This window comes from Hippocampus zosterae, chromosome 15 (genome assembly GCF_025434085.1).
Source record: "Hippocampus zosterae strain Florida chromosome 15, ASM2543408v3, whole genome shotgun sequence".
Classification (NCBI taxonomy): Eukaryota; Metazoa; Chordata; class Actinopteri; order Syngnathiformes; family Syngnathidae; genus Hippocampus; species Hippocampus zosterae.
This window is the reverse complement of record NC_067465.1, coordinates 16,046,553-16,074,049: the sequence shown is the minus strand read 5'-3', so window position 1 is coordinate 16,074,049 and position 27,497 is coordinate 16,046,553. Positions and strand designations below refer to the sequence as shown.

General features: G+C 43.0%; 1 protein-coding gene across 1 annotated transcript; it reads left to right on the top strand.

Moving 5' to 3' along the window:
* The first annotated feature begins 1,372 nt into the window (after window positions 1-1,372).
* On the top strand, window positions 1,373-24,369 carry abhd3 (abhydrolase domain containing 3, phospholipase). Its single transcript, XM_052088527.1, has 9 exons — window positions 1,373-1,778; window positions 8,407-8,570; window positions 11,728-11,910; window positions 14,715-14,760; window positions 18,013-18,125; window positions 21,110-21,283; window positions 22,046-22,094; window positions 22,443-22,608; window positions 23,643-24,369. The coding sequence occupies exons 1-9, from the start codon at window positions 1,617-1,619 to the stop codon at window positions 23,822-23,824; spliced, it is 1,239 nt and encodes a 412-aa protein (XP_051944487.1). The 5' UTR covers window positions 1,373-1,616; the 3' UTR covers window positions 23,825-24,369.
* The last annotated feature ends 3,128 nt before the right edge of the window (window positions 24,370-27,497 follow it).

The following is a 27,497-nucleotide window of genomic DNA, read 5'->3' as shown; positions in this document are numbered from 1 at the left end:
ACGCGCGTCCCGTGCTCGGGCAGCTGCATTGGACAACCGATTGTGACGTCAAAGCATTGTGCGCACCTGAATATTGCTTAATAACTTCTTCTTTTTTTAATTTTAGAAATGATGGTGATTGGCACACCTTATTTTGTAACAAAGTAAACACATGTATTTAATTAATCAAACCTTGACTTCAAATTTCACATTCAATTTCACCGATCACTTATTTGGGGATTTAGATTTTTTTCATTGACAAAAAAAAGTCAGTGTTGTTAAAAAAGACAAGAAAAGTTAATTTATTATATAAATATAATACTGTAAATATAAGGTAACCCATAGCCTAAAAATATGATGCTCATAAAACCCTCCAAGGTCAAACTCCCCAAAAGTGGCAATTGAACCTTAACTTTTGGGGAAAAATGTGCCCTTCCAAATTGACATCAAGTAACATTATCATCCGCTTACTAACTGTAGCATCGAAATGATTAATTTAACAAATTTTTATTTATTTGTCTTGAGCATTTTTGCTATGCAACAACAGGGTGCCATTGGAAAAAATATATACCTAGAATTAAAAATGGAGCTGACTGCCACATTTAGGATAAGGTATAAACTGCTCAAAATGAGATAATACAAACAGCAAATAGTGTTTGTAGTTTTCATTATGCAATGGTTGACTTGTTTTTACATGCATATTTCAAAAACTATACTATTATAGTTTATTATAAAAACTATACTATTTTGTGCATGATAGATTTTATGATGATGTCATTGACTTACACTATTTTCGATGTAGTAAAATGGTACCTGTTTTGATATGTGGAAATCATAGATCTGACAAGAATCTTGATGAGTAGATGTAGCCGAAACTGTTTTTCCCCCCAGTTTCCACGACAGTGTAAATAGATCACACGGATTTGTTCAGAAGCACATCTTGTTCTGTAGATTCTACCATAGCCCAATAATAACACTCGATATATTTAAAAAACAAACAAACAAACAAATTAACTAAATAAATAAATAAATACTCCAAAACGAAACATTTTTAACAGATAAAAACAAATACTGTACAAACAAACAAACCGGCAAAAAACAAATTAAATCTAAGTGAATAGAAAAAACCACAAAAGTCAAAAGGAAATAAACACTAAATATAATGACAAATGAAAAGGTATTCTAGGCTAGCTGTGCCTCCCATTGAAGACAAGTGCGAAAGAAAATACCCCTACGGCTTGCCAAGGATATATTCAGCTTTGCAAGGGCATCAAGGGGTCAACGTTATCTGGACAAATAGCGCCATCGCTCGGTCCGCTATATACATACACCCAACACTCCATGCCCTCCCCTCCAACCTCATCAGGTCCCCTTGGCTGTCTCCTGCCTGCAATGCAGGAAGCACACACACACACACACACACACACACACACACACACACACACACACACACACACACACACACACACACACACACACACACACACACACACACGCGCGCACGCACGCTCAACAAGGGCGAGCGCTTACGCGCAATCACGCGCACGCGTACGCGCACCCACGCATAGACCCGGTCTGACTGTCAAGCCGGCCGCTGTTCTCGCTGCCCAGCGTCCCTAGAATCGAGGCGCCTTGCAATGATCTCGCCGCAGCTGAATTTGGATGTTTTGACGCGGGACCTGTCTCATTATCTGGAAAACCAAGTGAAAGTTGGTCTGCTGGGCTCGGGAGTGGGGCTATCTCTAGTGCTCGGTTTCAGCGCGGCGTACACCTGCTACTACCTCATCTCGGTGGCCAAGGTAAAGCCGTGCTGTGTGCTTATTTCTATGAGGGATTATGAAAGTATTCACACGTTTCGTTGCACGGGCGTGCAGCAGCAGCGGCGGCGGCAGCCTCTATGTGGTCGGAATGACGCTCGACGAACTGTCTGCCGCTAAAAACTGTTTTTGTTTTCGTCCTTATTGCACACTTTAATTTGATGATCCCATTCCTGAAGTACATGACATATGCATCCACATGGCTAACGCGGGCGCGCGCACACACACATGCAATCAATGTCAAGGCAATTACAGTTCACCGGATGTCTCAATACTGTAAAGCTAGCTCGAGTCCGCCCTCTAGTGTTCATCATTATTAGTGTAAGTTGAGGGGTTCGTTGTTTGTCAGTGGATGGCTCTTCTTTGGGAATGACAGATGGAGAGATGGAATCCTTGAATGCAGTTTATTATGTAGCCGAGTCTCTGGAAGGACTAGGCTGGACACAAAATAATTTTTATGTGGGCTTTATTCCCGACTGAACAAATTGTACAGCTTTAAGATGAAAGTCTGAGATGTAAACTGAATTTTAAAAGAGTTCGAAAAGGGCCCACATCATTGCCTCCTTTCTCACATCAAATAAACTACTTTTCGGTCTCTCTCTGAGTAGCCTACGCAGTTCACGCCTCAAAGTGGAGTCTCGCACTCCCTCCACGAACTGGTCTCTAAGAGCTATCTGAGCATCAGATACCACATTAGGACTGTTGGAGCGCTGAATTGAGCAGTTGGGAGAGAGCATGGGAAAATTCGCGCAATTCTTCTCCATCAAGTTGTCTGCGAGCATAAAAAGCGTGTAGGATTTGCGGTACCGTACGTTTTTCTTGAAAGGCTTCATGCAAACAAGAAAACACATCACTGGGCGTCTTAGGTTGCCCTCGCATGCAGTTGAATCTCCTCCAGGGCTGAACCTTTTAACAGTGAAAGAATGAAGTCTGGCAGCCCGGTAGTCCAGTGGTTAGCACGTCGGCTTCACAGTGCAGAGGTAACGGGTTCGATTCCAGCTCCGGCCTCCCTGTGTGTTTGCATGTTCTCCCCGGGCTTGCGTGGGTTTTCTTCGGGTGCTCCGGTTTCCTCCCACATTCCAAAAACATGCATGGCAGGCTGATTGGACGCTCTAAATTGTCCCTAGGTGTGAGTGTGGGTGTGGATGGTTGTTCGTCTCTGTGTGCCCTGCGATTGGCTGGCAACTGATTCAGGGTGTCCCCCGCCTACTGCCCGAAGACGGCTGGGACAGGCTCCAGCACCCCCCGCGACCCTAGTGAAGATCAAGCGGTTCGGAAAATGGATGGATGGATTGAGAATTAAGTCTACTTGGTCGTTCGTCCTCCTGTAGACCTCTCTTTCTTATTGCCCGTTCTACTTCCTCTATAAACTCATCAACAGTGTCAACATCTTTCCCAATCTCACCAGAAAAAGGTACAATATGTTCTTCCCTTAGGATGTAAACAATTGATCTGGGCTGAACATTACCCAAATTTGCAAGGCTTGACATGATAGCCTTGTGTTTTTGACTGAGTTCGCTAATTTGCGACTGTAACGCGGTCACGCAGTTACCTTCATCACCCAAATGTAAGGAACTTGGGTAATCCTCGCTGTCCCTGCCAGGATGGCAGCTGCTTGCGCGTCGTCCTCCGACATTTTCAGGTCTCCGTTGCAATGTATTTAACACAGCAGAGTGCAACAGTCACAAAAAGTCAATCCGTTTCTCTTCTGGCAGCTTTGAAGACTCCCTCGCGTCCAGTGATGCATGTCGATGCGAGGCTGTTCCACATTCAGCCACACGAACCACAGGCTGTACACAAAGGCCTTATTCCATCGACACTCCACACTATGGCGTCAGGACTGCTTCACTTCTCACCACTACTGTTGTCTGTTATACTATAGTGCAGTGGTCACCAACATGGTGCCCGCGGGCACCAGGTAGCCCGTGAAGACCACTTGAGTAGCCCGCCAGTGCCTGGACATTGTGATTTGCTAGTAGAAATTATGATTTAAAAATGCAAACATTGGCAGTACTGTGAGACATTTCGAAACACGATCAAAGTCTGACAATTTAAATCATCAAGTATTAAAAATAACACATCCTCATATTATTGAAGGTATTTTGGACAAATATGTTATTTCAGACGTGTATCAATTTGGTAGCCCTTCACACAATCGGTACACATGAAGTTGCTCTCACCCTCAAAAATGTTGGTGACACCTGCTATAGTGTGTCTATTATACACACTATTCACTACAATCTCAGAACTTAATAGGGAATCCCACTTCTGACACCAAAATTGTGTAGCCAAGTCTCTGGAAGGACTAGGCTGGACACAAAATAATTTTTATGTGGGCTTTATTCCCGACTAAACAGTGAGAAATTGTACAGCTTTAAGATGAAAGTCTGAGATGTAAACTGAATTTTAAAAGAGTTTGAAAAGGGATCTAAGAGATCAAAGAAAATCATTTAACACTGGGGTGCTCAAACTTTTTGGATCGAAGATCTACTTTTTGATCAACTAACCTCCCGGGATCTACCCTTACCGGTACGCGCGCGCACGCACATACACACACGCCCTGATGAGAAACAGCCTGAAACTGAGGCATGCGACACACTTTTGCAGCCTGTTAACTATCGTAGCTCACACGTACCGTTTTAAAGTGCTTCCCTGGGCCCTCCTAGATTCCTATTCTTTGCTCGTGACCTCGGTGAATTGTACATGAACTACATCCTGATAGATCCTGATCTACCGGTAGATCAGGATCTACCTAATGAGCACCCCTGATTTAACAGATTAAAGACAATTACGCCACAATAGACAACAGCAATGGCTTGTCGATATGTTCTGGTGTGTTGGGTGTGTACAAAGCATGTGGACAAACACAAATGATCTCCCCTGCTGTACAGCTGTTCACACGACTCACTAGTGGTAGATTTCAAACTCCAAACCAAACCACTCCAGATATTGTGCTCTGAATATCGCCAGGGTTACGATGACGATCATGGGTGTATCAAGTTGGGACAAGCAGTGGGCACAGTTCAGCGACTACGTGCATGTCACCCTTACTGGTCTGATTCTCTTCAGTGCTAGGAGTTCAAGCTTCATGCTGCTATAGTTCTGATCATTCTTCTCAGCACCCTAAGTCTACGACTTGCAAAAGCTATCACCTTCTTCTGACCCGCTTGTTTTTGATAAAGGACTGCACCCAAACCTAAATTGCTGGCATCTGTCTCGAGTATGAAAGGTTAAGTAAAGTCTGCATAACCTATTGTGGGTGCACTTGTGAGCCGTTTTTTTTAACGCTTCAAAAGCCTGTTGACCCTGAGGTGTCCAAGCGGACCTAAACAACTGGCTAGCCCTGGCCCGACTATTTTCTGCTGCACAGGTGCTAACAACGTCATGAAGCGGTCCGGCGATCTTAGAGAAGCCTTCTTATCTCCTATAATAGCTACAAAAGCCTAAGAAAGACCTGAGTTCCTTTACTATAGTAGGAATAGGCCATTGTTTCACTGCACTTATTTTATCCGGGTCTGTTTTTATGCCTTCCGCAGACACCTGGTGACCCAGAAACTTCACTTCCATTTTTAGGAAGTGACATTTCTCAATCTTTACCTTAAGGCCTGTGTCCCACAATCGCTTCAGAACTGTCTCTAGTCTCACGAGGTGGTCATGGAAGGTTGGTGAGAAGACCAGTAGGTCATCCAAATAGACCAATACGATCTGAAACGCCATGTCACTCATTGTAGTCTACATTAGTCGCTGAAAAGTGGCGGGTGCATTACACAACCCAAAAGGCATTCTAAGGTACTCATATAGACCAAAAGGTGTGGTAAATGCCGTTTTGTGTTTATCCTTCTCGTACTGCCACCTGATGGTACCCACTGGTGAGATCAAGTGTGGAAAAGAACTTGGTGCCACTTAGAGCATCAGGCTTTCATCGATATAGAGTTGAGCCTCCTATAATCAACGCAAAGTCTCAAACTGCCATCTGATTTTCTGACCAAGACGACTGGTGAAGCATAGGAACTTGAACCCTCTTGAATAACACCTTTCCTCAACAACTCTGATATATGTTCTTTGACTTCCTGATACTGAGTAGGTGGGATGCGACGGTATGCTTGGTTGACTGGGATTTCATCAACCACGGGAATTTCGTGTTTAACCCTGTCAGTAAATCCCAAGTCCTCGTCTTGTTGAGCAAACACATCCGCATACTTTGTCAGGAGCCCCCTAAACTCTGCCTGTTGGGTCGTTGTACCACCTATGTCCAACCGGTCTAGTAAGCCCTGTACGTCACAGTTTGACTTTAGAACACTTTTCCGACTAATTGTGACTTCCTCGTGGTTGGCCGAAATCTGTCGAAAATTTACTTCTAAGGGATCGCCTTCCCTACACTGACACTGACTTAGAATACCTAGCCGTGTTCTTGGAGCTAACCAGATGTCCTCTGGAGACAAGTTAACGACTTGGACTAGGAAAACATTGCTGTGGGAAGGGACTACTGTTGGTACCACAATCAATCCTCCTGGTAATTGGCTATTTCCAGGTTCAAGCAGCATGCTTACAGCATCATTGGACGACCTCTTTAGGCCCCGTGCGTAGACTGTTGCGATGGAAAAAGACGGTACTCTTAAGATTGCTTGTTCCTATGACCCCAGAAGCTGAAACCTTCTCTACCAACTCTGTTTCTTGCACGCGCTGAAAGGCCTCTTTCCAGGCAAAATCCAATTCACCACCCAAAGTGGTGTCGAACTGTGCCAATGCCAATTGTTGACATCGCTTGGTAATGTTCATTCCAATAATTCCCTGAAAAGATTTGCCAGCCTCATCTGTGCTATCTTGGATAACTAGGAATCCACACTCAGGGATCCTGACTCCCATTACCTGCACGTCCAACTCAACATAACCTAAATTGGGTAGAAGCAAGTCTGAGAGACAGGTATCGACTGGTTAAGCGGAATGCAGCTTCGGTGGTCGCCGAGACAAAAACTCGGGCATGGGAAGAGTTCGATGAGGCCATGGAAGCCGACTTCCGGACGGCTTCGAGGAAATTCTGGTCCACCATCTGACGTCTCAGCAGTGCACCACTAACACTCTGTGCAGTGGGGATGGAGCGCTGCTGACTTCGACTCGGGACTTTGTGAACCGGTGGGTAGAGTACTTCGAAGACCTCCTCAACCCCATCAACACGCTTTACTCTGAGGAAGCAGAGTCTGAGGACCCTGAGGTGGGCTCTCCTATCTCTGTGGTTGAAGTCACCGAGGTGGTTAAAAAGCTCCTCGGTGGCAAGGCCCCAGGGGTGGATGAGATACGCCCGGAGTTCCTGAAGGCTTTGGATGTTGTGGGGCTGTCCTGGTTGCACGCCTCTGCAGCATCGCGTGGTCATCAGGGAGAGTGTCTCTGGATTGGCAGACCGGGGTGGTGGTGCCTCTTTTTAAAAAGGGGGACCGGAGGGTGTGTTCCAACTACAGAGGGATCACACTCCTCAGCCTCCCTGGTAAGGTCTATTCAGGGGTGCTGGAGAGTAGGGTCCGTCAGGAAGTCGAGCCTCAGATTGAGGAGGAGCAGTGTGGTTTTCGTCCCGGCCGTGGAACTGTGGACCATCTCTACACCCTTAGCAGGGTTCTCGAGGGTATGTGGGAACTTGCCCAACCAGTCAACATGTGTTTTGTGGACTTGGAGAAGGCGTTTGACCGTGTCCCTCGGGGAGTTCTGTGGGGGGTGCTTCGGGAGTATGGTGTACCGAGCCCCCTGATTCGGGCAGTTCGGTCCTATACTGCCGATGTCAGAGTTTGGTTCGCATTGCCGGCAATAAGTCGAAATCGTTTCCAGTGAGGGTTGGACTACGCCAAGGCTGCCCTTTGTCGCCGATTCTGTTCATAACCTTTATGGACAGAATTTCTAGGCGCAGCCGAAGCGTTGAGGGGGTCCGTTTTGGTGGCCTCAGTAATGTATCTCTGATTTTTGCAGATGATGTGGTACTGTTGGCTCCTTCAAGCAGGGCTCTCCAACTCTCACTGTAGCGTTTCGCAGCCAAGTGTGAAGAGGTTGGGATGAAGATCAGCACCTCCAAATCTGAAACCATGGTCCTCATTTGGAAAAGGGTGGACTGGCCTCTCCGGGTCGGGGGGGAGATCTTACCCCAAGTGGAGGAGTTTAGGTATCTTGGGGTCTTGTTCACGAGTGAGGGCAGAAGGGAGCGAGAGATCGACAGGCGGATCTGTGCAGCGTCTGCTGAGATGCAGACGTTGTATCGGTCTGTCGTGGTAAAGAAGGAGCTGAGTGAAAGGGCGAAGCTCTCAATTTACCGGTCGATCTACGTCCCAACCCTCATCAATGGTCACGTGCTATGGGTCATGACCGAAAGAACGAGATCCTGGATACAAGCGGCCGAAATGAGTTTTCTCCGCAGGGTGTCCGGGCTCTCCCTTAGAGATAAGGTGAGAAGCTCGGTCATCCAGGAGGGCTCAGAGTAGAGCCGCTTTTCCTCCACATCGAGAGCAGCCAGATGAGGTGGCTCGGACATCTGGGCTTCCCTCCTAAAGCTGCTGCCCCCGCGACCCGACCCCGGATAAGCGGTGGAAAATGGATGGATGGATGGATGTTTGCTTGTATGTTTTTGCAGAAGCCGCAGCTCATTTCAGGAGGCAAGAAGTTCTACCAGTTCCTGCACGAGCAATGCCCCATCGTGTCAGAGACCTACTACCCCACCTTTTGGTGCTGGGAGAGCCGCATCCAAACGCTGCTCAGACCCTTTGTCACGGCCAAGCCTGGAGTGGCCTACAGGAAGTGAGTCCTACACTGGCGTTAACTCTTACACAAGAAACAGATCTGAGATTTCTGTTAAGACTGAACTGAGTGGAGCTGTGTTACACTGGGAGGCATTCTGCCTTTATTCTCTATTTCACAACTAATCGGAGTCTTATCCTTCAGCAAAGCTCAGAGGACAAAAGAGGCCATTTGTGCCTTTACTCTGCCAATGTGCAAAAATACTTACCCTTGTCGGGCGAAAACACAAATTGTGTCCCTCCCTCAAACCGTACTTTAAGGTAAAAAAATGGTGGTAATTATAATTTGGAGATTGACCCAAATGTGCCATCATAAATTCCTAATACCATAAAGTTTCAGATTACTGAAAGTTGTCAAAAGACATCATAGGGAGCATTGACTACTCATTGTCATGCTTCATCTGAAGTCTTTTTTAATGATTTATGTTGTCTTTCTAGTGTTATCATTGGTGATATTACAAGGACATTTGCGGTGGTAATCCACATTGTTCCCGTCCTAATGCTGTTATCAAAAGTGACAGTCACATTTGCTGGAGTTATGTTTCAGAATAGTACAGCCCCCAACCACCACCTTAACACCCCTCCCACCTCCCATAATGAAGTCATTAAGAGTTAACTCGAGGTCAAAGAGGGTGACCAAAGTGCTTTGTCTCTGGTGGTGCAGGTGAAGCAATGCGGCGGATGCGCAGCCTCCCTCCCTTTCCCCCCCTGCTCCCTTTCTTTGGCCTCCAGGTGCATATTTCACAGAGCTTCTGTAATTTCATGCTCCCTGTTCTAAAGGTGTAATGTACTCAGGCCAAGGTGGACCGGAATGAGAATTGATGGAGCATATAAGGATCCGCAAGCCCAGTGCGATTGGTCCCTCTTTTATATTTTACAAAGCACACTCGTGACTTTATGATCGCTGGGGAAATGAGCCAGCTGTCAGCAAAGGTTCTGTGCCGTCATCCATGTCCTCCATTTGGCAGTGCCACAATCATAACGCCCGAGTAATCACTTCCTAAACAGTATGTCAGGTTCATCTGTTGACATTAGTAAAATAAAACACCACTCAGTGAAGGAAGCAGAGACACCAAGTTCATTTTGCTAGCAAGAGAATGAAAGAAGACTGGAGGACAATCTCACCCAACCTTATCCGCAGTCCTCTTGCCCCTCTCGATTTTGTTATTGAGTACAGGAGATCCCTATCATACTTGTTCTGTGAAAGCTCATGTGTCGTGTGCCATGCAAGGCAAAGCATTTTTGCTTAGTCATTTAATTTGCCCTCTTATCAGTGTCATCATGCGTCAGTCGTGGATCTGAAAAAGGTCTCCTGGGCCTCAATGTGTGTCCAAAGTTGTCTCCACCCAAACGTCTTCACTATAAACAGCCTTTAATATGTTCAACAAATGTATCACTTCTCACTGTAAACAGCTCCAACAGAAAAACAAGCAAATGTATGATAATAGAATTGCTTTTCGAGATGAAACAGAATTTAAAGGAAACGTATTCTGCTTTTCTTTCACAATCTAAAACACTTATCAGGTTTATTACTAACATGTCCATGGCATGGCTTGACAGCCAGCGTGGGGAACAGGGCTTCGGTTTGGCATGACTGATTTAGAGTGCCTCGGCGTTGACCGTGAGTGTGCACTACTGGACGGTGTGCACACAGACAACGGTGGATGTGCGTGCAGGGGGAGAGTTGTTTTTTTTTTATTTTAAATGTCCAACTTGACACCCAGCATGTGGAAAAGGGCCTTGTGTGGGCATGGCTGCTTTAGTTGTGGCATTGTGGAAAGCCACACAATGCCGCCGCTTTAGTTGTGGCATTGTGGAAAGCCACACAATGACCTGGTGGGATATAATACAGTCAGTCATGCCTTCTGTCTGATAGGTTGTTTTCTTCAGGTGCAGTGTTTTCTTCAACATCAAAACAGAGGTACATTAGTGGGCTCGCATCATTTTCCTCGTGCACAGCTGTCAGGTCATGATCACAGTATGACCAAAAATTACTGAAAGTGATTACATTTTTTAAAAACTGCACACTCCCACTTTAATTGCGCCTTCTCCATTTGCAGTGAAGTGAACGGCGGCATATTTGTAGCAAGGTACCACTGTACTTTCTTGAAACTAATTACAGTCGAGACCAAGCCTACCCACAAAAAGCGAAAATTAGCATTTAAGTGACACCAACAAAATACATCCTGGGATTCTTTTTTTTTTTAAACTGGCAAAAATTATTCCAAAAAATGTTCATATACATTTAACATACATGTTTAGTATGAAAAACGGGGAGAAAATGGGAGATGAAAAAAAAACTATCCACAAAAACTTTGACAAAAAATTGGTTAAAAAACAGTAGGCGGGGAGGCGGGGTTGGACAGAACTTGTCACAGTTGTGTTTCAGTCTGGCCAGCAGGTGGCATTAGCGGACTTCTGTGCACACCTGCTGCCAATCTATGATTAGTTACACTCTGTATTTAAGGACCCCTCTGCTATGCACATGTTGCTGGAGTATTGCCTTTGCCTTGCTGCTTCCTTGCTCGTAGACTGCTTTTGCTATTTACCTTGTCGTGTTTCGCTTTTTGAACTCTCTGTATCAAGTATTTTGTAAGTATGGTTTTTATTTTGTTATTTGGCTTTCGCTTGCGTGTAGTTGTTACATTTTTTGTTTGCCTTCGCGGTTCTTATTTTCACCCCTTGCCTTTTGTGCAAGTGCTTTTTGTTATTCGTTTTTGTGCCCTCTGGTCCTTGTTTTGACCAGCACTTTGTTACTTGTTTGGCAGTGTGATTTTTGTATATTAAACGCTTTTTGCTACGGAGACCTTGTTTGGTGTCTGCACTTCTGGGATCCCAACTTTGTTTCGGCTTGCCCGAACGTAACGGAACTACTTTTCTATTCGTCAATGCTTTGGCAACATTTTGTGCCATCTTGGGGCATGACAAAAAGAGCAGAATAATAGTCCTAGCCGTGCGGATATGTGTGCTTTCCGCAGCAAAGATTCCACAGAAGAGAATGCAAATTTGTGCATCGCAAACTGCAAATTGGCGAGCAGTGACTGTGTTTCGACGCGTGTCTTACAATGAATGGGCTGGGTAAGCGCAAGACGATCAAGGTATAGGGCAGCGGCCATAAAGATGTGCGATGCTGACTGTTGTGCCTCCTCTCACCGCAGTGAGCTTATTAAGGCGGCAGATGGAGGACAGATCTCCTTGGACTGGTTCGACAACAATGACAGCCTTGCTCATCCCGACCCCACCTCCAGACCCACCGTCCTCCTCCTCCCGGGGCTAACCGGCACCAGCCGGGAGTCCTACATCCTGCACATGGTCGAGCAGAGCCAGGATCTGGGCTATAGGTGGGTGGTCTTGGCCTAATTTGCAATAGGGAGGTACACCAAATGGAAATAATACAGCACACCAGGCCTCATTTTATTTATTCAAGATGCAGATGTTCTGTCCAGAGTACACACAAATGAATCTTTCAGTAGCCCGATCACATAGGGACTTGGCTAAATTACCACATCGGAGCCATAACAGATTTTGCCACATGTAATAGTGACACAAAAAAGAGCCAGTCATTGAAATAAAAAAGTCCCTTGTGTCTTTTAAACAGTTATCCAGCAAAATTGACATATTGGAAATGTAAAATAGCATTAAGGTGGCATTGATCTGCCTTTGGCTTTCACACACAACTTAGGGAAGAGATCCCACAAAATCGCCATAACAGAAAAGATGCCTTGAGCCATTTGTCCTTTTACACCAAAACCAGCAGGAAGTTGGTGTGATTCTACAACTAGTAGCATCTTTCACACAGACTGCAAAACTGCCACATTAAATGCATAACAGAAGATATTGCTGAAAATCGGTGCGATTTCAACTGGAAACACAGAAAATATGCAATCATCGACATAACCTTTACTCCCTAGTCTGTTTCCCACAAAGAGTATGTGAAATTACCGCATTGAAGTCGCTCAAAGTCCGTGAGATCAAACACTCTGACACAAAAGTTAGAAACATGACCCGCTCATGTAAATGGCCCCAAAATAAGCCCACAATCTTTTTCACACAGACAAATAAAAATGTATTATTAAATCACATTTCTTTGACAGAAGACCTGCCATTTATCTACCTTTGCCTTTTACACAGAGCCCAGCAAATTGGAATGTTGATCAGATAATTGGATGCGATCAGCTCCAGTGTCTAAAAGGCTTCTGCATTACTGTGCAAAAGCACACACTATCCTGCCTTCCTGGGTTCTGTATAAAAGGCAAAGCGGCTAATTACAGGACCCTCTGTAGTTGCACGTTCTCTCTGTGTGAGACTCATTCAGGGCTTGGGGTTATTTCCACTTGCCTTGTGTACTTCTGTGAAAAAGGCAAAGGCAGCTTTTTGTAGGATCCTCTGTTACAGTTGTTTTACAGGGTCTCTGTATGAAATGACCTTGGGTTATTGTTGGTGACGGGTACAACTCCACGCATTGCTGATTTTGCCACATTTGGGAAGCTTGGTGAACTCAGCATCTCCCACCCCTCATTCCTGAGTGTGTGTGCGTGTGTGTGTGGCTTAATGACTTGCAGCTTATCCTGCCACAAGCTGTGCAGCTAAGCCCACAGCAGCTTTTGAGTGCATGCTTCAGTATGTTTTTTTTAAAATCAAAACCACCCCCACCTCTTTGCTCGTGTCTTCAAGCCCCACCCCTGCGACTGAGTTACACTTATGCAGTCCCTTCACATAATAGATGACCAGCCAGGGACGATGCTGATGCATGTCCACCACACAAGCAAAGAAGGAACATTTCTATTAGAAAGCGTAAGATGTGCGCCTGTGTTTTGTTTGTGGATCATTTGAAAATTCGATGCAATAAACTTTATCCAAGGCTAGAGCTGCTTATGAAATAAAACGGGATTCACAAACCTAACCTGATTGGTTTCCACTGTCATGAACGTGGTGGTGGTGGACGACCCAAAAATCAGGCAGGATGGACAATGAAACAACAAAGTAAATCTTTTGCGAGTTACCGACTTTTCAGAAGTGTGAGAGTGATCACTTCTGCAATCTGGGCTGACTGTTTCCTCACAGTAAGGCTGAATGCAGAATGTCCTTGCCAGTGACTGGATGCTAGGCTGGGTGAAGATCTGTAACCACTGTCAAACGGCGGCCGGACTACACTGTTACAAAATTTGTTCCTGCCATTGGCCCAGCAGTACGTCCAGTGAGCTGGAGACCCTCCAAAACTATACACCGCATAGTAATCAATTACCTACATAGAGGCAAAAAAATAATTGCAAAAAGTGTGCTATAATTCTTGGTTTATTTTTTATAAAAACGCGTCAAAGTTGTTAAAAGGGGAATTTGCAAATTTAAAAAAAAACACTTTTTTGCGGGGTGAAATTTGTCAGATTGAAACAGTCTATGACTTGACTGTGACATGATTAAAGTTGTCTGTAACTACTCCCACAGTGGCAGAGTCCTCCCTCTTGCAGAACCGCCAGTCTAAACCCATCTGTAAAATTGCCACCATCAAGGCTAACCCAACGCTGTGCAGGATTTGCAGCTGCCACGAAAATAAAGCCCTACAGGTTCTACACAGGTCCTCTTGTCTAAGAGGGAGGAAATTTCATCTGTGCTGTATATAGCACATTTGACAATAAAGTTGGACTTGATACTTGATGTTATGAAAGACATTTTGACAAATGTTTTTTTTCTGTTCCGGTAAAAGTTGTCTTCTTTAACGGAACTGAAAAAAAAATTAAGTCAAAAAATTTAAACCACTACTTACCGGTACTATATATTTAAAATGAATGTCTGATGGTGTCGTTTATACATGCTAGACTTCTGTGCGTGTAGCTTGAGTTCAGTTTTGACCCTGCGAAAGTGAGCGTGAATGATTGCCGCATGTGCTTCATCATTTACTGGTGCCCAGTACATGCAGTAGTCTGCCTCTTCCTGAATATCAGCTGGAATAGATTGCATAGTACTCTCAACCAGGTAAGGTAATTATAGAAAAGGGGTAGATGGCTGTATTACCCAATGTATACATACACCACATAGACATTATGATCATAGCAAATTGTTTCTGTGCTTGTTGGAGCTGTCATTAAAGAGTTAAAAATGATTGGTGCATTAACATTTGTACATGTCTCCATTTTGTGCGTTTCAGAGCCGTGGTTTTCAACAACAGAGGTGTGTCGGGGGAAACTCTTCTGGTAAGAATCCAAAACTGGGTCACAGTTTACATGCAACATTCAAAACCAAATGGTTTCAACCAAACATTTTCTGTTTTATAAAGAAGTCCGACAAATCTCCAAATTAATCATTTCTCCATTATGTTAGTACATCCCCCGAGACTTTAGTTTGATGATCGTTTTAAGGATTACCCCCATCCAAGCACTTTTGTGGCAAAAAGACAAAATGGAACGACAACCGGGCTGCTCAGTACATTACGAGCATTCAATTGTGAATAATGTACTGATACTAGGTAGCCAAAAGTATGGTGGCTACTGCTAATTGGCATGAGTGGTTGAAAACGATGCCTTTGTTCTGCAAGGGGGGCTAGTTTTCAAACATGTTTACTCCTCTCCTCCACTCTTCTCTTCTCGCACAGTTGCATGATCATTTGTGGTAGCTAAAGTACAGTTTTGATCAAGAGGTCAGATGACCATCACTACGAAAAGTGACACACAATTCGAAAAGGCTTCGTTCAAATATAAGCTTTTTTTTTTTTAAAGGAACTTAAAATAATAATTATATTCATTGTATTAAGTTTGGTAGTGCTGTCAGGTGTTATGCGGACGTTGTATCGGTCTGTCGTGGTAAAGGAGCTGAGCCAAAGGGCGAAGCTCTCAATTTACCAGTCGATCTACGTTCCAACCCTCATCTATGGGTCGTGACCGAAAGAACGAGATCCCGGATACAAGCGGCCAAAATGAGTTTTCTCCGCAGGGTGTCGGGCTCTCCCTTAGAGATAAGGTGAGAAGCTCGGTCATCCGGGAGGGGCTCAGAGTAGAGCCGCTTCTCCTCCACATCGAGAGGAGCCAGATGAGGTGGCTTGGGCATCTGATTCGGATGCCTCCTGAGCGCCTCCCTGGTGAGGTGTTCCGGTCATGTCCCACAGGGAGGAGACCCCTCGGAAGACCCATGACATGCTGGAGAGACTGTCACCCAGCTGGCCTGGGAACGCCTCGGGATCCCCCGGGGAGAGCTGGAAGAAGTAGCTAGGGAGAGGGAAGTCTGGGCTTCCCTGCTAAAGCTGATGCCCCCGTGACCCGGCCCTGGATAAGCGGTAGAAGATGGATGGATGTCAGGTATCATGGCTGTATCTGGATTTGAGGTTATAACTGTTTCAGGAAATGTACTTTTAATCTTTGTCGGTCAAGAGACGGTGTCACTGCTACTGGCAATGATTATGTCGGGCATAATGCCGTATTTACTTATGTATTTTAAGAACCAGGGACACAGCTTCATAGGGCCCAGTCCCTAGTGTCACATTGAGTCACCCTGGCCACCCAACTCACAAATATCTGACTAGGCCCCTGTTAAGCACCCACCCTCCAAGAAATGGGAGCCGGCCAAGCTCTGGCGATCCGGACACCTGGCTTAATCCTCTCCTCCTGTATATTTAGCCAACATAAGGGGCTGAGGTGCGATATTGCTGCATCAGAACACAGTTCTTCTTGGCTACATGAGCAACTGCCAGACAGTACTGCCTGTAAAGTCTCACTGAAACCAGGGTTCATGAAGTTTAGTCCAGTTTATTGTGTGCAACCTTGGCACTGTCCATCGGCCACAGTGGGGGGTCTTTTGTCCCTTGTTTCAATTGGTAATTGTGCACCTTTCTGCGCACATGATTTAGCATTGATACGCTCTTGTGCTCATTTTCTGTACGAGTTAGAGCGCCATTGTGCATTGTTTAAACGAGCCAGGCTTTTAGAATGGCCCCGCTGTGTACCACCGGGTCAAATTTCAAGGCCTTGTGAGCCGTTCCGTTACAATTAAATAGAGAAACAATTAACCGGTGTCACTTTGCAACACAAAATTTAGTAAGTATGTCTACCTTGACAGGTTGCTAAAAGTCCCAGGACCCATACCCGAAATTTGGCTCAAAGCCGCTATTGTGGGCAAATTCCAGGACTCATACTTTGATCAATTCACCCAAATGAGCCTCAGGATCGGCTTTTCTTGACAAATGGGAAACCCTAAATCGCAAAGCCTTTTCAACAGTGCCATCTCCTGTGGGTGGAGCATTAGGTCAAGTTTGAATCCCTCTTTAAATATTCCGATCTCCCGTTTTCGCCTCAGAACCACATCCAGAGGAGTTAGCATAGCTCAGCTTCCCATGGCTGATCTTGTCATGTTGTTCAAACAGGCTGAGCAGTTGAATTTTTAATATGGACAAGAGCGTTTATGAACTGAATTAATTGCAGTATTGACCCTTTTTTTTCCTTGAGGGGAAATGGTCAGACTTCTACAGTATTTCAATAGTGTGTACGAAGGCAAGACCACACAAGGGAAGAAGTAAACAAGAATTTAGTGGTTAGCCAGTCTCTACTTGAATTTTAATGACGGGTCCTGAGAACTTCCGCAATATCAGGAGAAACGGAACAAACGGGCGTCCTGCCCATGGAAGGCATTGAATGAATGTGGTACATTGCGACGTAACAAGTCTGACAAGGCGAAACACAAAGAAACAAACCCTTGCATTGACTGTGCTGGCATTATAATTGAGCTCGCTTTGTATTGTGGGAAGAAGTTGTGAGCCCTACGCATGTTACTTTTTACCACCCTCACTGAGGATGGTAAAAAAAAAAAAACTAAAATGTAACAATGCTTCTATTTATTTTTGCTGTCCACGTCGTTCATTAGGGCCGCTACTGGTTGCCGGGCAACATTGACAAAATATTGGCACATTCTCGACATGCCCACAAGTTTGTTTGAATGACAACTGATGGGGTTATAATCCACTTGAGAAACAGCTCAGTCACGTTTTGCCTTTTCATTTGTGAGCAAGTCCAAATGGATGTTTACAGTGTTGCCTACCACGTCCTCACTATGCCACCCATTAACAAAAAAGAGTTTTTGAGATCACCTCTATTTAACCAGGTGATCTCATTGAGATCAGAGCACTCTTGTGTAGGTACGAATGAAAATGCAGCAAAGACCACATGTCTTTTTGGCTTCAAAAGAGAAGTAAGACTTCTGAAATAACATTCCTTTTTAATTTTTTTTTACATAATTGACATGAGGTTTAAAAGAGAATCGTCGAGCAATACACTGAGATACAATTACTTTAATGCCCACAAATGTGGGAAAGTAGAGCTACAGTCACGATGCACTTTTCAGTCGTTTATTTAAGAGAAAATACATACTCTACTTGGTGTCTGGGATGACCATAAAAATCATCGTTTCTGTCCAAAAGATGGTCAAATTGACAACGTTGTCTCAACGCCCTGTACCTGCAGACACCTCGGACCTACTGCGCCGCCAACACGGAGGACCTGGAGACCGTAATCGAGTATATCCACACGACCTACCACATGGCACCTATCATGGCGGCGGGAGTGTCCATGGGCGGGTAATGAAGCCACAATCGCTCTATTTGCTGACAAATGTTGACAAAGGCGACTGAAAACCGCCATCGGATGGATTAGAAAGAGATTAACATTACTAGCTCGACAAAAGGGAAATACAGTGTGCACGGATCACTCACATTTATTTTGTCCAGCTCATTGTGCGCTTTGGCGAAGTCTGAGACATAAGGTACAAATGCATATTTCCTCAAACTGTAGCCTCTACTTCAGTGATGATCCCAACCACTGTTCTATGAGCAATTATCCAATTTTAATGAAAAGTATCATTTATTTACTACAAATAATACAGTATACATGTTCATCTGTCTATCAGTAATAGTGATAAGAAGATAAGAACCTTTATTTGTCTCACAATGGGGAAATTCCCAAGTTACACCAGCAAAAATTATGAAGGGGAGAACTAGAAGAACAAAACGTATACAAGTAAACATAAATAATAAAATATAAATAAAGCATGTTCAGAATGGGTGAGTCCAGGTTTTCAGGTCTGTCTATTCAATAGCCTGACAACAGTCGGCAGCGTGGGTGTATTAGTCTCTGGCTGAAGGAGCTGCCCAGTGCTCTCAGGGTGGCCTGGAGTGGGTCGGTCCTTTTGCTTGGCTAGCATCCTCCTGTTGCCCACCTCCTCCAGAGTGTCCGGCGAGCCAGGAGAGAGCTGGCCCTCCTGATCAGTCAATCCAGTCTCTCTCTGTCCTGGGCTGAGATGCTGCCTGACCAGCAGACTATGCCATAATGAATGGCTGAGGCCACCACAGAGTCATTCATAGAAGGTCTTAAGGAGTGACCCCTGAACTCAACTCAACTGTATTTATAGAGCACTTTCAAACAGCTATTGCTGCATACAAAGTGTTGTACATGGAGCAACATATATCTCCATGTACTCCCCAAACCGCAGTTTTCTGATCAGGAAAATAACATTTTCATAACATTGCCCATTCCTGATAACAGCGTCCGCGTTGGTAGACCAGTCTAGTTTATTGCTGAGCAGAACGCCTAGGTACTTGTTAGACGTCACCCTCTCTATGTCCGTACCCTGGATGTTCATCGGTGCAGGTGAAGTGCTTCCTGCAGAAATCCACAAACCAACTCCTTCGTTTTCCTGGGGTTGATTTGGAGGTGGTTCTGCAGGCAGCAGTCCACGAAGTCCTCCGTCAGGACAGTCCAGGACAGTCCTCTGCAGCGCCCGGGTGCTGCAGAGAAGCCTGTCCGACTCACAGCTCTGTGCCCTCACGTACTGTGGCTGTGAGGATGTATTGTAAAAGAAAAAATAACTTTCACTACATTGCACGAAGTAAAATTAACCAGTGTATATAATGCACACAATCATATCTTTGTGTTCACACTGAACAACTTGAGACATATCATTATTTCAAAATGCAGGATATTTTTTTTGTGAAAATCTTTGTTCTGTGGGGTCAGGCAGGGTAATACGTTTTCGGATTTTTCATGGCAGTAAGATTTCATGATCATTTGACTTCTTTTCATGAATGACATTAGTTGTTAGAGCAAGTTTTATTTTTTCCAGAAAATATTTAATGTTTAAAAATAAGTTTGAGTTTTTGTTTTTTTCTTTTTTAAAGGTGTTTTTTTTAAGGTAATGAAGTAAACTTCTCTTTAACGATTGAACTTCCTTCTTCTCTTCTCTAGCTACAGATGTCCAGCACTACCAAAATAAATGGATTTAAAATCGCATTTTAAAAATGCAGGACATGATTACTCTGATTTGTTTTATTGTTAGCTTTAGTTGGGAGTATAAACGTGAAATGTAGTTTTAGTCGGTCATCATTTTTTAGAAGCATTTTTGTTTTTATTCGTGAACAAGAGTTTTTTTTTCAATTTTAGTTTGTCATTTTGTTAATTTTCATGAACTACAATTACCTTGTGTGGTGCACATGAGATTTTTATTGGTAACTCCACAATGTTGTGTGCGTCCATGTTTGGGACCTTTTGTTTGACATTAATTGTAATGTATTGCTAACATTGTTGATTCGTCCATTGATGCATACAAATGAATTCCTTCCTGTCCAGAGACCTTCTGTGTCTTGAGTTGAGCAAATCAATGCCCATGCTCACTTTTTACCAAAATGACCCTTTGTCACGTTTGTCTTTGCTTGCTATGGCTATGAGATCATATACATAATACAATATAATGCATCATGTTTTATAAAGCGCTTTCACAATGGCTGCAGCTGTAAAAAAGTGCTTAACAAAACTCTCTCCTCATCCTCAACTTCAGCAGCCATCCATCCAGCCGCACCAATGGAGACTGTCTGTGTGTATGTATGTAGGACTGTATATGTATATAGCAGACTATGGTTTTGCTATGGAGTACTCTCTCAGCTTGGTTGCAAGTAGATGATGTTTGGGGTGGGCACATTCAGAGCGGAAAGGTTGAAACAGTTTTATCATTGCATAGCAGATTGTCCATTTTTTTTCTGCTCGGATAACTGCAAAAATTCCAGCAAGTCAATGAAGGCAAAGCCTTTGGTAAGGCTAATAATGGTGAGAAGTTATGTTAAAGCTTCCTGGAAATTACAGTGGAACCTCCTGAGTTTACTGCATGTTTAATTGGTTCCATAAATTCTATTTACCAAGCAGATGCGTACATAAAAAGCATGTTGGTAATGGCTAGGGTAAAAAGACAACAAGTGTGCCAACAAATCTTGCCCACTGTTATCTATGTGGTTGTGGTTCTTCGAAGGCTGCATCATTTTATTTTATTTTGGCTTGTGTTCCCGTCCGTGCAGCATTGCGGTTTACTTACTGCAGGCCCTCAAATCAGATTTTTATTTTAAGTGTTTATGTGTCAGAGGTTCATTGTATATGGTTAACTCATTCACTCCCAAAGACGTTTTTAAACGTCTTTTCAGGGTTGGTCTAGAATTGGCTGGTACTGAATGAGTTAATGTGGATTTACTCTCCTTTTTATATTTGATTTAATTTCAAGTTTTCTTCTTTGTCCCTTCAGGATGATGCTGGCTAACTACTTGGGGCGCAAGGGCCAGGAGACGTGTCTGAGGGGGGTGGTGGTGTTCTCAGCTGGCTGGGACGTGTTTCAGTGCACAGCGTCGCTGGAAAAGCCGCTGGACCGCTTCCTCTTCAACTCCTACCTCACCAGCTGCCTGCAAGCCTCGGTGCACAGGTCAGCCGCTGGGCCAAAGTGGGATTAGCGCGGCCGCTAGCTCACTGCTAATGCTATAAGGCAGCCTTGTGGGGCTTTAGCAGTCTGGAGATGAAATCATAAATGGCCATCACATTTTTTGCTTTTTAAATTTATTCGAATCTGTGACTGCATGTTCACAAAAGGTGTGTGTGTGTGTGTGTGTGTGTGGTTAGAGTTGGGTTTAATTTTCAAATGTTGAGGATAATAGATGAGAAGTTTATTATATTAATAGTCCATTCATCCATCCATTTTCGATCCGCTTTATCCTCACAAGGGTTGCAGGGGGTGCTGGAGCCTATCCCAGCTGTGTTTGGGCAGTAGGCGGGGGATACCCTGACCCGGTTGGCAGCCAATCGCAGGGGACACATGAACGAACAACCATCCACGCTCACAATCACCTAGTGACAATTTAGAGTGTTCCATTAAACTGCCGTGCATGTTTTTGGAATGTGGGAGGAAGCCGGAGTACCTGGTGAAAACCCACCCAGGCACAGGGAGAACATGCAAACTCCACACAGGGAGGACAGAGCCGGAATTGAACCCTGCACCTCTGCACTGTGAGGTGGAGAGAGCGAGAGAGAGGAGAGCTATGTAGCTATACATATGAATATTATGTATGTGTGATTATATGTGTTATCTTATTAGTCATGTATGAATAACTGTACTGTATTCATAATTCATTTATTTTAGTAAGAATGTCATACGTGAAACATTACGCATGTCTGTTCATCTGCCCACCAGACACAGACCAGTGCTTGAAAAGTGTTACGACATCGACCACGTTATGAAGGTTGGTGATTTTTCTTACTCGTCTTTAGCCCCTTTCACATTGCCTGTTAAAAAAAATGTTTGGTCCACCTTATTGTCCAGGCTCAATGAGATTTGTATTTATTTAGAACTTTTCCATGCTGTTATATGGAAGCGCACACAAAGTCAGTGACATGCTAGGAAGGGTCACTGACCATTTTGAGAGTGAGAGCTCCTACATGTCACCTGATTGTGTGAAGGGCAACCAAATTGACTCATGTCTGAAATAACTGGGCTGGGCTACCTGGTGCACCACGTTGATGACCCCTGTGCTAGATTATGATTGTTTTTTTCCGATGAAAGAGGCTTACTGACCCCATTCTCGTCTCAGGCTAGGACCATCCGAGAGTTTGACGAGAGATTCACATCCATCATGTTTGGCTACGCCACCAACGACGACTACTACCACGATGCCAGTCCGGTCCACAGGCTGCAGTCTGTGCAGGTGCCCATGCTGTGCCTCAACGCTGCTGATGACGTCTTTTCCCCGTCTCACGGTAAGAGCCTTTAAAGCTTATAGATCAATTTCAATGTCTTTTAATTTAAAGTTAATGTCCGCTGCTCACAAAAATGCACGATGACCTGAACAGGTGAACTTAATTCGAGGTTTATCCTAAAATTTCACTCAAATGCCGAAGTTCCTTCCTCTGTGTGAGTAACTCATATTATTTCTGTAATATGAAAGGATTTAAAAAATGAATTGCACTGTTAATATTTTTTTTACTGATTTGTTATGAATGATTCTGTGTCAGGAGTCACATAACTAAAAATGTTAAACTCAGAATTCTTCTCAAATAATACTTTCCCAAATTTATAAACATTTCATGAACTACATTTTCATAAATAGTTTTGCCATTAAAAAAAACTGCTATTTCACCTTTCATGCACATACTGCATCATACTGGACGTGCATCTTGTTATAATTGTGATGCACGTCGTACGCACACACACACGCAAGCACATTCTAACAGCAGTGGAAGTCGACACATCGTTCAAATGTCAGGTTTTTGTCTTTAAAAAAATCATTTCAGAACTTTTTTTATTCACCATTAACATGACCCATAACCTGTACAAATCAAACCACTGACAAAAACAGGTTATTTTGTCATAAAATGTGATTGGTTAATTCAGCCAATTCCCAATTGCAGTGGATGTGCACACTTCTGCAACACATTTTTTCAGTTTTAATTTTACTGCTTTACTTGCAAAAACCTCAGGTTTTTTTTTTACATTTTTACACGATTTTGTTCACCATAATGGTGACAAAGGTTTTAAATGATTATTATTTTTGTTTTTTTACATCACAAAGAAATTTTTGAAAAAGGGTGTGTAGGCCTTTTATACCATTGTAATAAGATGTATATTTTATCTTCGTTGAATGAATGATTACCGGTAATTTAATAAACATATTCACATTTGAATTCACTCATTTCAATGATTTATTGAACTGAATTAATAGCACCCAAAATGTAGGGAAAAAAAATCTGCATGCAAATGAGTCTTTTATTTTTGTTGTGGTCGTGTTTATCAGCCATCCCTGTGGAGGCAGTAAAGCAGAACCCCAACCTGGCCATGCTCATTACCTGCCACGGCGGCCATATTGGCTTCCTGGAGGGCCTGTGGCCACGGCGGAGCACCTACATGGACCGCGTCTTCCACCAGTTCGCCCGCGCCGTCATCGAGCAAGGCGGCGGACTCAAAGACCTCTCGTGAGAGCGGAATCAACCACCGCCCAGTCCTTTCTTGCCAAGCTGCATTCCATGCGTCCTTCCATTCCCTCTCCATCCCTCGATTGACATTCTTCCTCATTCCTCCCCATCTCTTTCTTCCGCCATACTCAAAAAAAACATTGTTCTGATCTGAAGGGCACGTCCGATTAGCTGCAGTCATTTGATTCATGTATTCCTCCATACAATTATTGATTGTGACATTGGAAAAAAAGGCTAAGTGTTTCGAACATTGTTAAACATGACAACACATCCTTTTCACATTCAACAGTAGGATGTTAGCCCTCAGGGACTTTTTGTTTTGTCTCATTGGATTATTTTAAGGTTTCCGCTTTCATTTGAAAGGACTTTTTGGGGGGATTTATAATTTTTTTTCTCCCTAAAGCTAAAAACACAAGATTGCTTTCTGGATTGCACAAGGCTTAACTCCATTTCAATGCCTGTCAGCAACTTTGCACAAATTCATCGACCATGTACTTTGAAATACTTATGCAGGTTTTTATGCATTTTAATTATTGTGACACTGTCAAATTTCCCCATTGTGGGACGAATAAAGTATATCTTATCTTAAAAAAAAAAAACTATGGTCACTTTAAAAGAAATGAAGTAAAATGAATTCATGTATTCATTTACACATACATATACACACTGTGTATATATTTATTAATTTATTTGTAAATTTCCCCAGTGTGGGACAAATAAAGGATATCTTAATTAAAATGATTCAATTCAGTTGCATTCGGTGGGCTTATTATTCGATTAAATATGGCTTGGCTGTAGCTTTTGTCATGTTTCTTAATATGCAACACCAAGTAAAAGCTCTCCAAAGCCCTAATTAAGCAACTAATCATCAGCGATGTCAAATTGATTTCAATCTCTTGTGCATCTCCCATAAAAGACAATTCGATATCTGGCCTGTTAAATGTGGTGCGATGTAAAGATTTGAAAATGAGTTGGATCGTCAAATCACAACTTAATTTTCCGAATGGAATTGGGTTTTGTTACCCCCCTAATCTATAGTACATATGATGCATTTTTGCTGATGTGATCCTTTTTATTTCATTCCACTGCTAAATAAATGTGAAGTCAATTAAAAAGGGTTTAAAGTGTGAATTAATTGATTGATTTCTTTTTTTTTTGGGGTGACTAAAACTGTGATTCTCCAACTTCACCACACGGCACACCACATACATGGCACTGCAGGCATGTGTCTTTAGTTTTTTTGTTTTGTTGTTTGTTTTCAGTGAAACTGTAATTCACCTACACTAGCTTTAGGGAAGCTACATAAGGCAGCAAGGCGTGGCAAAACGTCTTAAGATGCCAGACTTGAGATGTGGATATCATCTACAGGCATTCATCTTTTTCATCTATTTAGTTAGTTGTCAGTGAAACTGTGATTCACTGAATACATCTGTGCTTTCATCCACAACCATCAAGGAATGTGTGGTAAAAGTCCACAAGATGGCAGGTGCTTTTGACATTTTAACGTGCAGCAATAAGATTTGAAAGCAAAGGTTTCTGACTTGTACATGCATATAATTGACAATGAGCGTAAGATGTGCAATTGAATAAATGGTTCAAGAGTCTCCATTAGTCTGCCTTTCCCTGTACACTCCAAAGATGGCATTCACTTGTGTTGATGTGACAGTGTTCTCTCGCTTATTGTGGTTAATGGGGAACAGAACCCCCCGCAAAAGAGGAAAATCCGCAAAGTAGGTACCTGTCCAGGTATATGTACATGTGTGTGAGTATATATAATATTTATAAGGCCAAATGTAATGGTATATATGCATGTAGAAGTAAATGTTTGTCGTAATTAACATTACTTAATTCTATGTACTTATAAATATACAGTATATATACAGTACAGTATATATATATATATATATATATATATATATATATATATATATATATATATATATATATGTATATATATACAGTATATAACAGTTTATATACTGTACACATGTATAGGTTTGGTTAGGTTAATGTATAAATAACAAAATACAGTAAACATAAACAGTGACTCGCTGTTGTTTTGCTGACTTTCGCTGCGGACCTTTTGCGGCATTTTCGCAATTTATTTATTTATTTGGATTAATATTTTTGATAAATCCGCGATGCATTGAATCCGCAATAAGTGAACCGCGAAGGAGTGAGGGATCACTGTAGTTCCTCACAATTGACAATGAAATGGTGCGTGACGGGAAAATTCCCTGTCGCCTTCCCCTTTATCTCAAGTGGAAACATGTTTTCTTCAATGGTTTTAATGTTTCTGTATAATAGTGATAATTACAGCTGTATAAATTAGACTAACATTGCCTGAGGACTGAAAGAAATAAAGCCCCCATCTCCCTTTGTTTATTAAAGAGTTTACTGCAGGGGTGCCCAACCTTTTTTGACCCAAGATCTACTTTTCGATCAACCAACCTCCCGCCATCAACCCGTTACAGCACGCCCTGACACAAGCACGCATGCAGTGATGACCAACACCCATAACGAGAGATGAAACAGGTCAACTAAAGTAGACACCAGAGTTTGTTAAAAGGAAATCGCTGGCTAACTTTCATTTTAACTCTTGTAGCTCATGTGTACCGTTTTAAAAATGTTTCTCCAAACACTCCAGATTGCCATTCTTTGCCAGTGCCCTTTGTGAATTATACATGAAAGAAACTCTGAATGATAACAATCATAACAATCAAAGATATTGCACAACAGCTCTGATCGCAAGCTGCAATTGCAGACTGCTGACCGCTAACAACTTTCGGTGATGCAGATCACAGGCCAACGTAGGTTAAAGGTGACATGTGACCTGCTTTTTTATTTTATTTTTTAAATACTGTTTGTTAAAGTGAGACTGATACTATGCACTAACACAAAATACATCATATTAATAACACGCACACAAACACACAAATGTTTTGGGTTGTCCACCTCCCCCCCCCTCGCGATCGACTTAGAACCATCGACGTAATGGGCAACCATGCTTTATAGCTTGCTTTTTCTCTGTCTTTACCACTCATTTATATCATTTATATACACTTATCTTCGCCTAACACTAAACTGAATTGTAGGCTGAAATCATAAAGTATTACAAATTCAAAAAAATTAGTCTATTGGCACCATCATTAAAGATATAGAAATATAATATAATAATCTTTCTATAAACTTAACTTGAATGATTGATATTAACCTTGATCCTATAGTAAATATGTAACGTCCATTTGAAGGTGTCACGTCCCGTGTTTGCCAGCAGGGGGCGGGCTTTCTGCCCGCCGTTTACACACCTGTCACCCATTTGGGAGTAATTGCTCAGCCTTTATTTGGACGCTCTGGCAGTCTACTCACTGCCGGAGAATTCCACGCCGCGCCAATATTCTCTCGCTCAATTTACTATTTGGATTATTCGTTGCCTCTCAGCCTTGTGGCTGTTATTACGCGCCATTGTTCCTCTTACGTACGAAATTTATATAATCGTCTAATCAGACCTTCCTTGCCATTTGTTTTCCGCATGTGTTTTCTGTTGTTCTCTTTATTCTATCCCTGGTCCTTATTTTGACCAGCGTTTTTTGTTATTCTCCCTGTCGGGTATTTTGTGTTCGTCATTAAAGACTCCTTTTGTTCTCTGACAAAATCTCTTTTCGTGTCTGCTATTT

Excerpts from the sequence above, each read along its gene's own strand:
- abhd3 (XM_052088527.1), top strand. The coding sequence starts at position 1,617 with ATGATCTCGCCGCAGCTGAATTTGGATGTTTTGACGCGGGACCTGTCT. Across the intron at positions 11,911-14,714 it reads AGCCAGGATCTGGGCTATAG|AGCCGTGGTTTTCAACAACA; the intron begins GTGGGTGGTCTT and ends TGTGCGTTTCAG. Across the intron at positions 22,609-23,642 it reads CGTCTTTTCCCCGTCTCACG|CCATCCCTGTGGAGGCAGTA; the intron begins GTAAGAGCCTTT and ends CGTGTTTATCAG.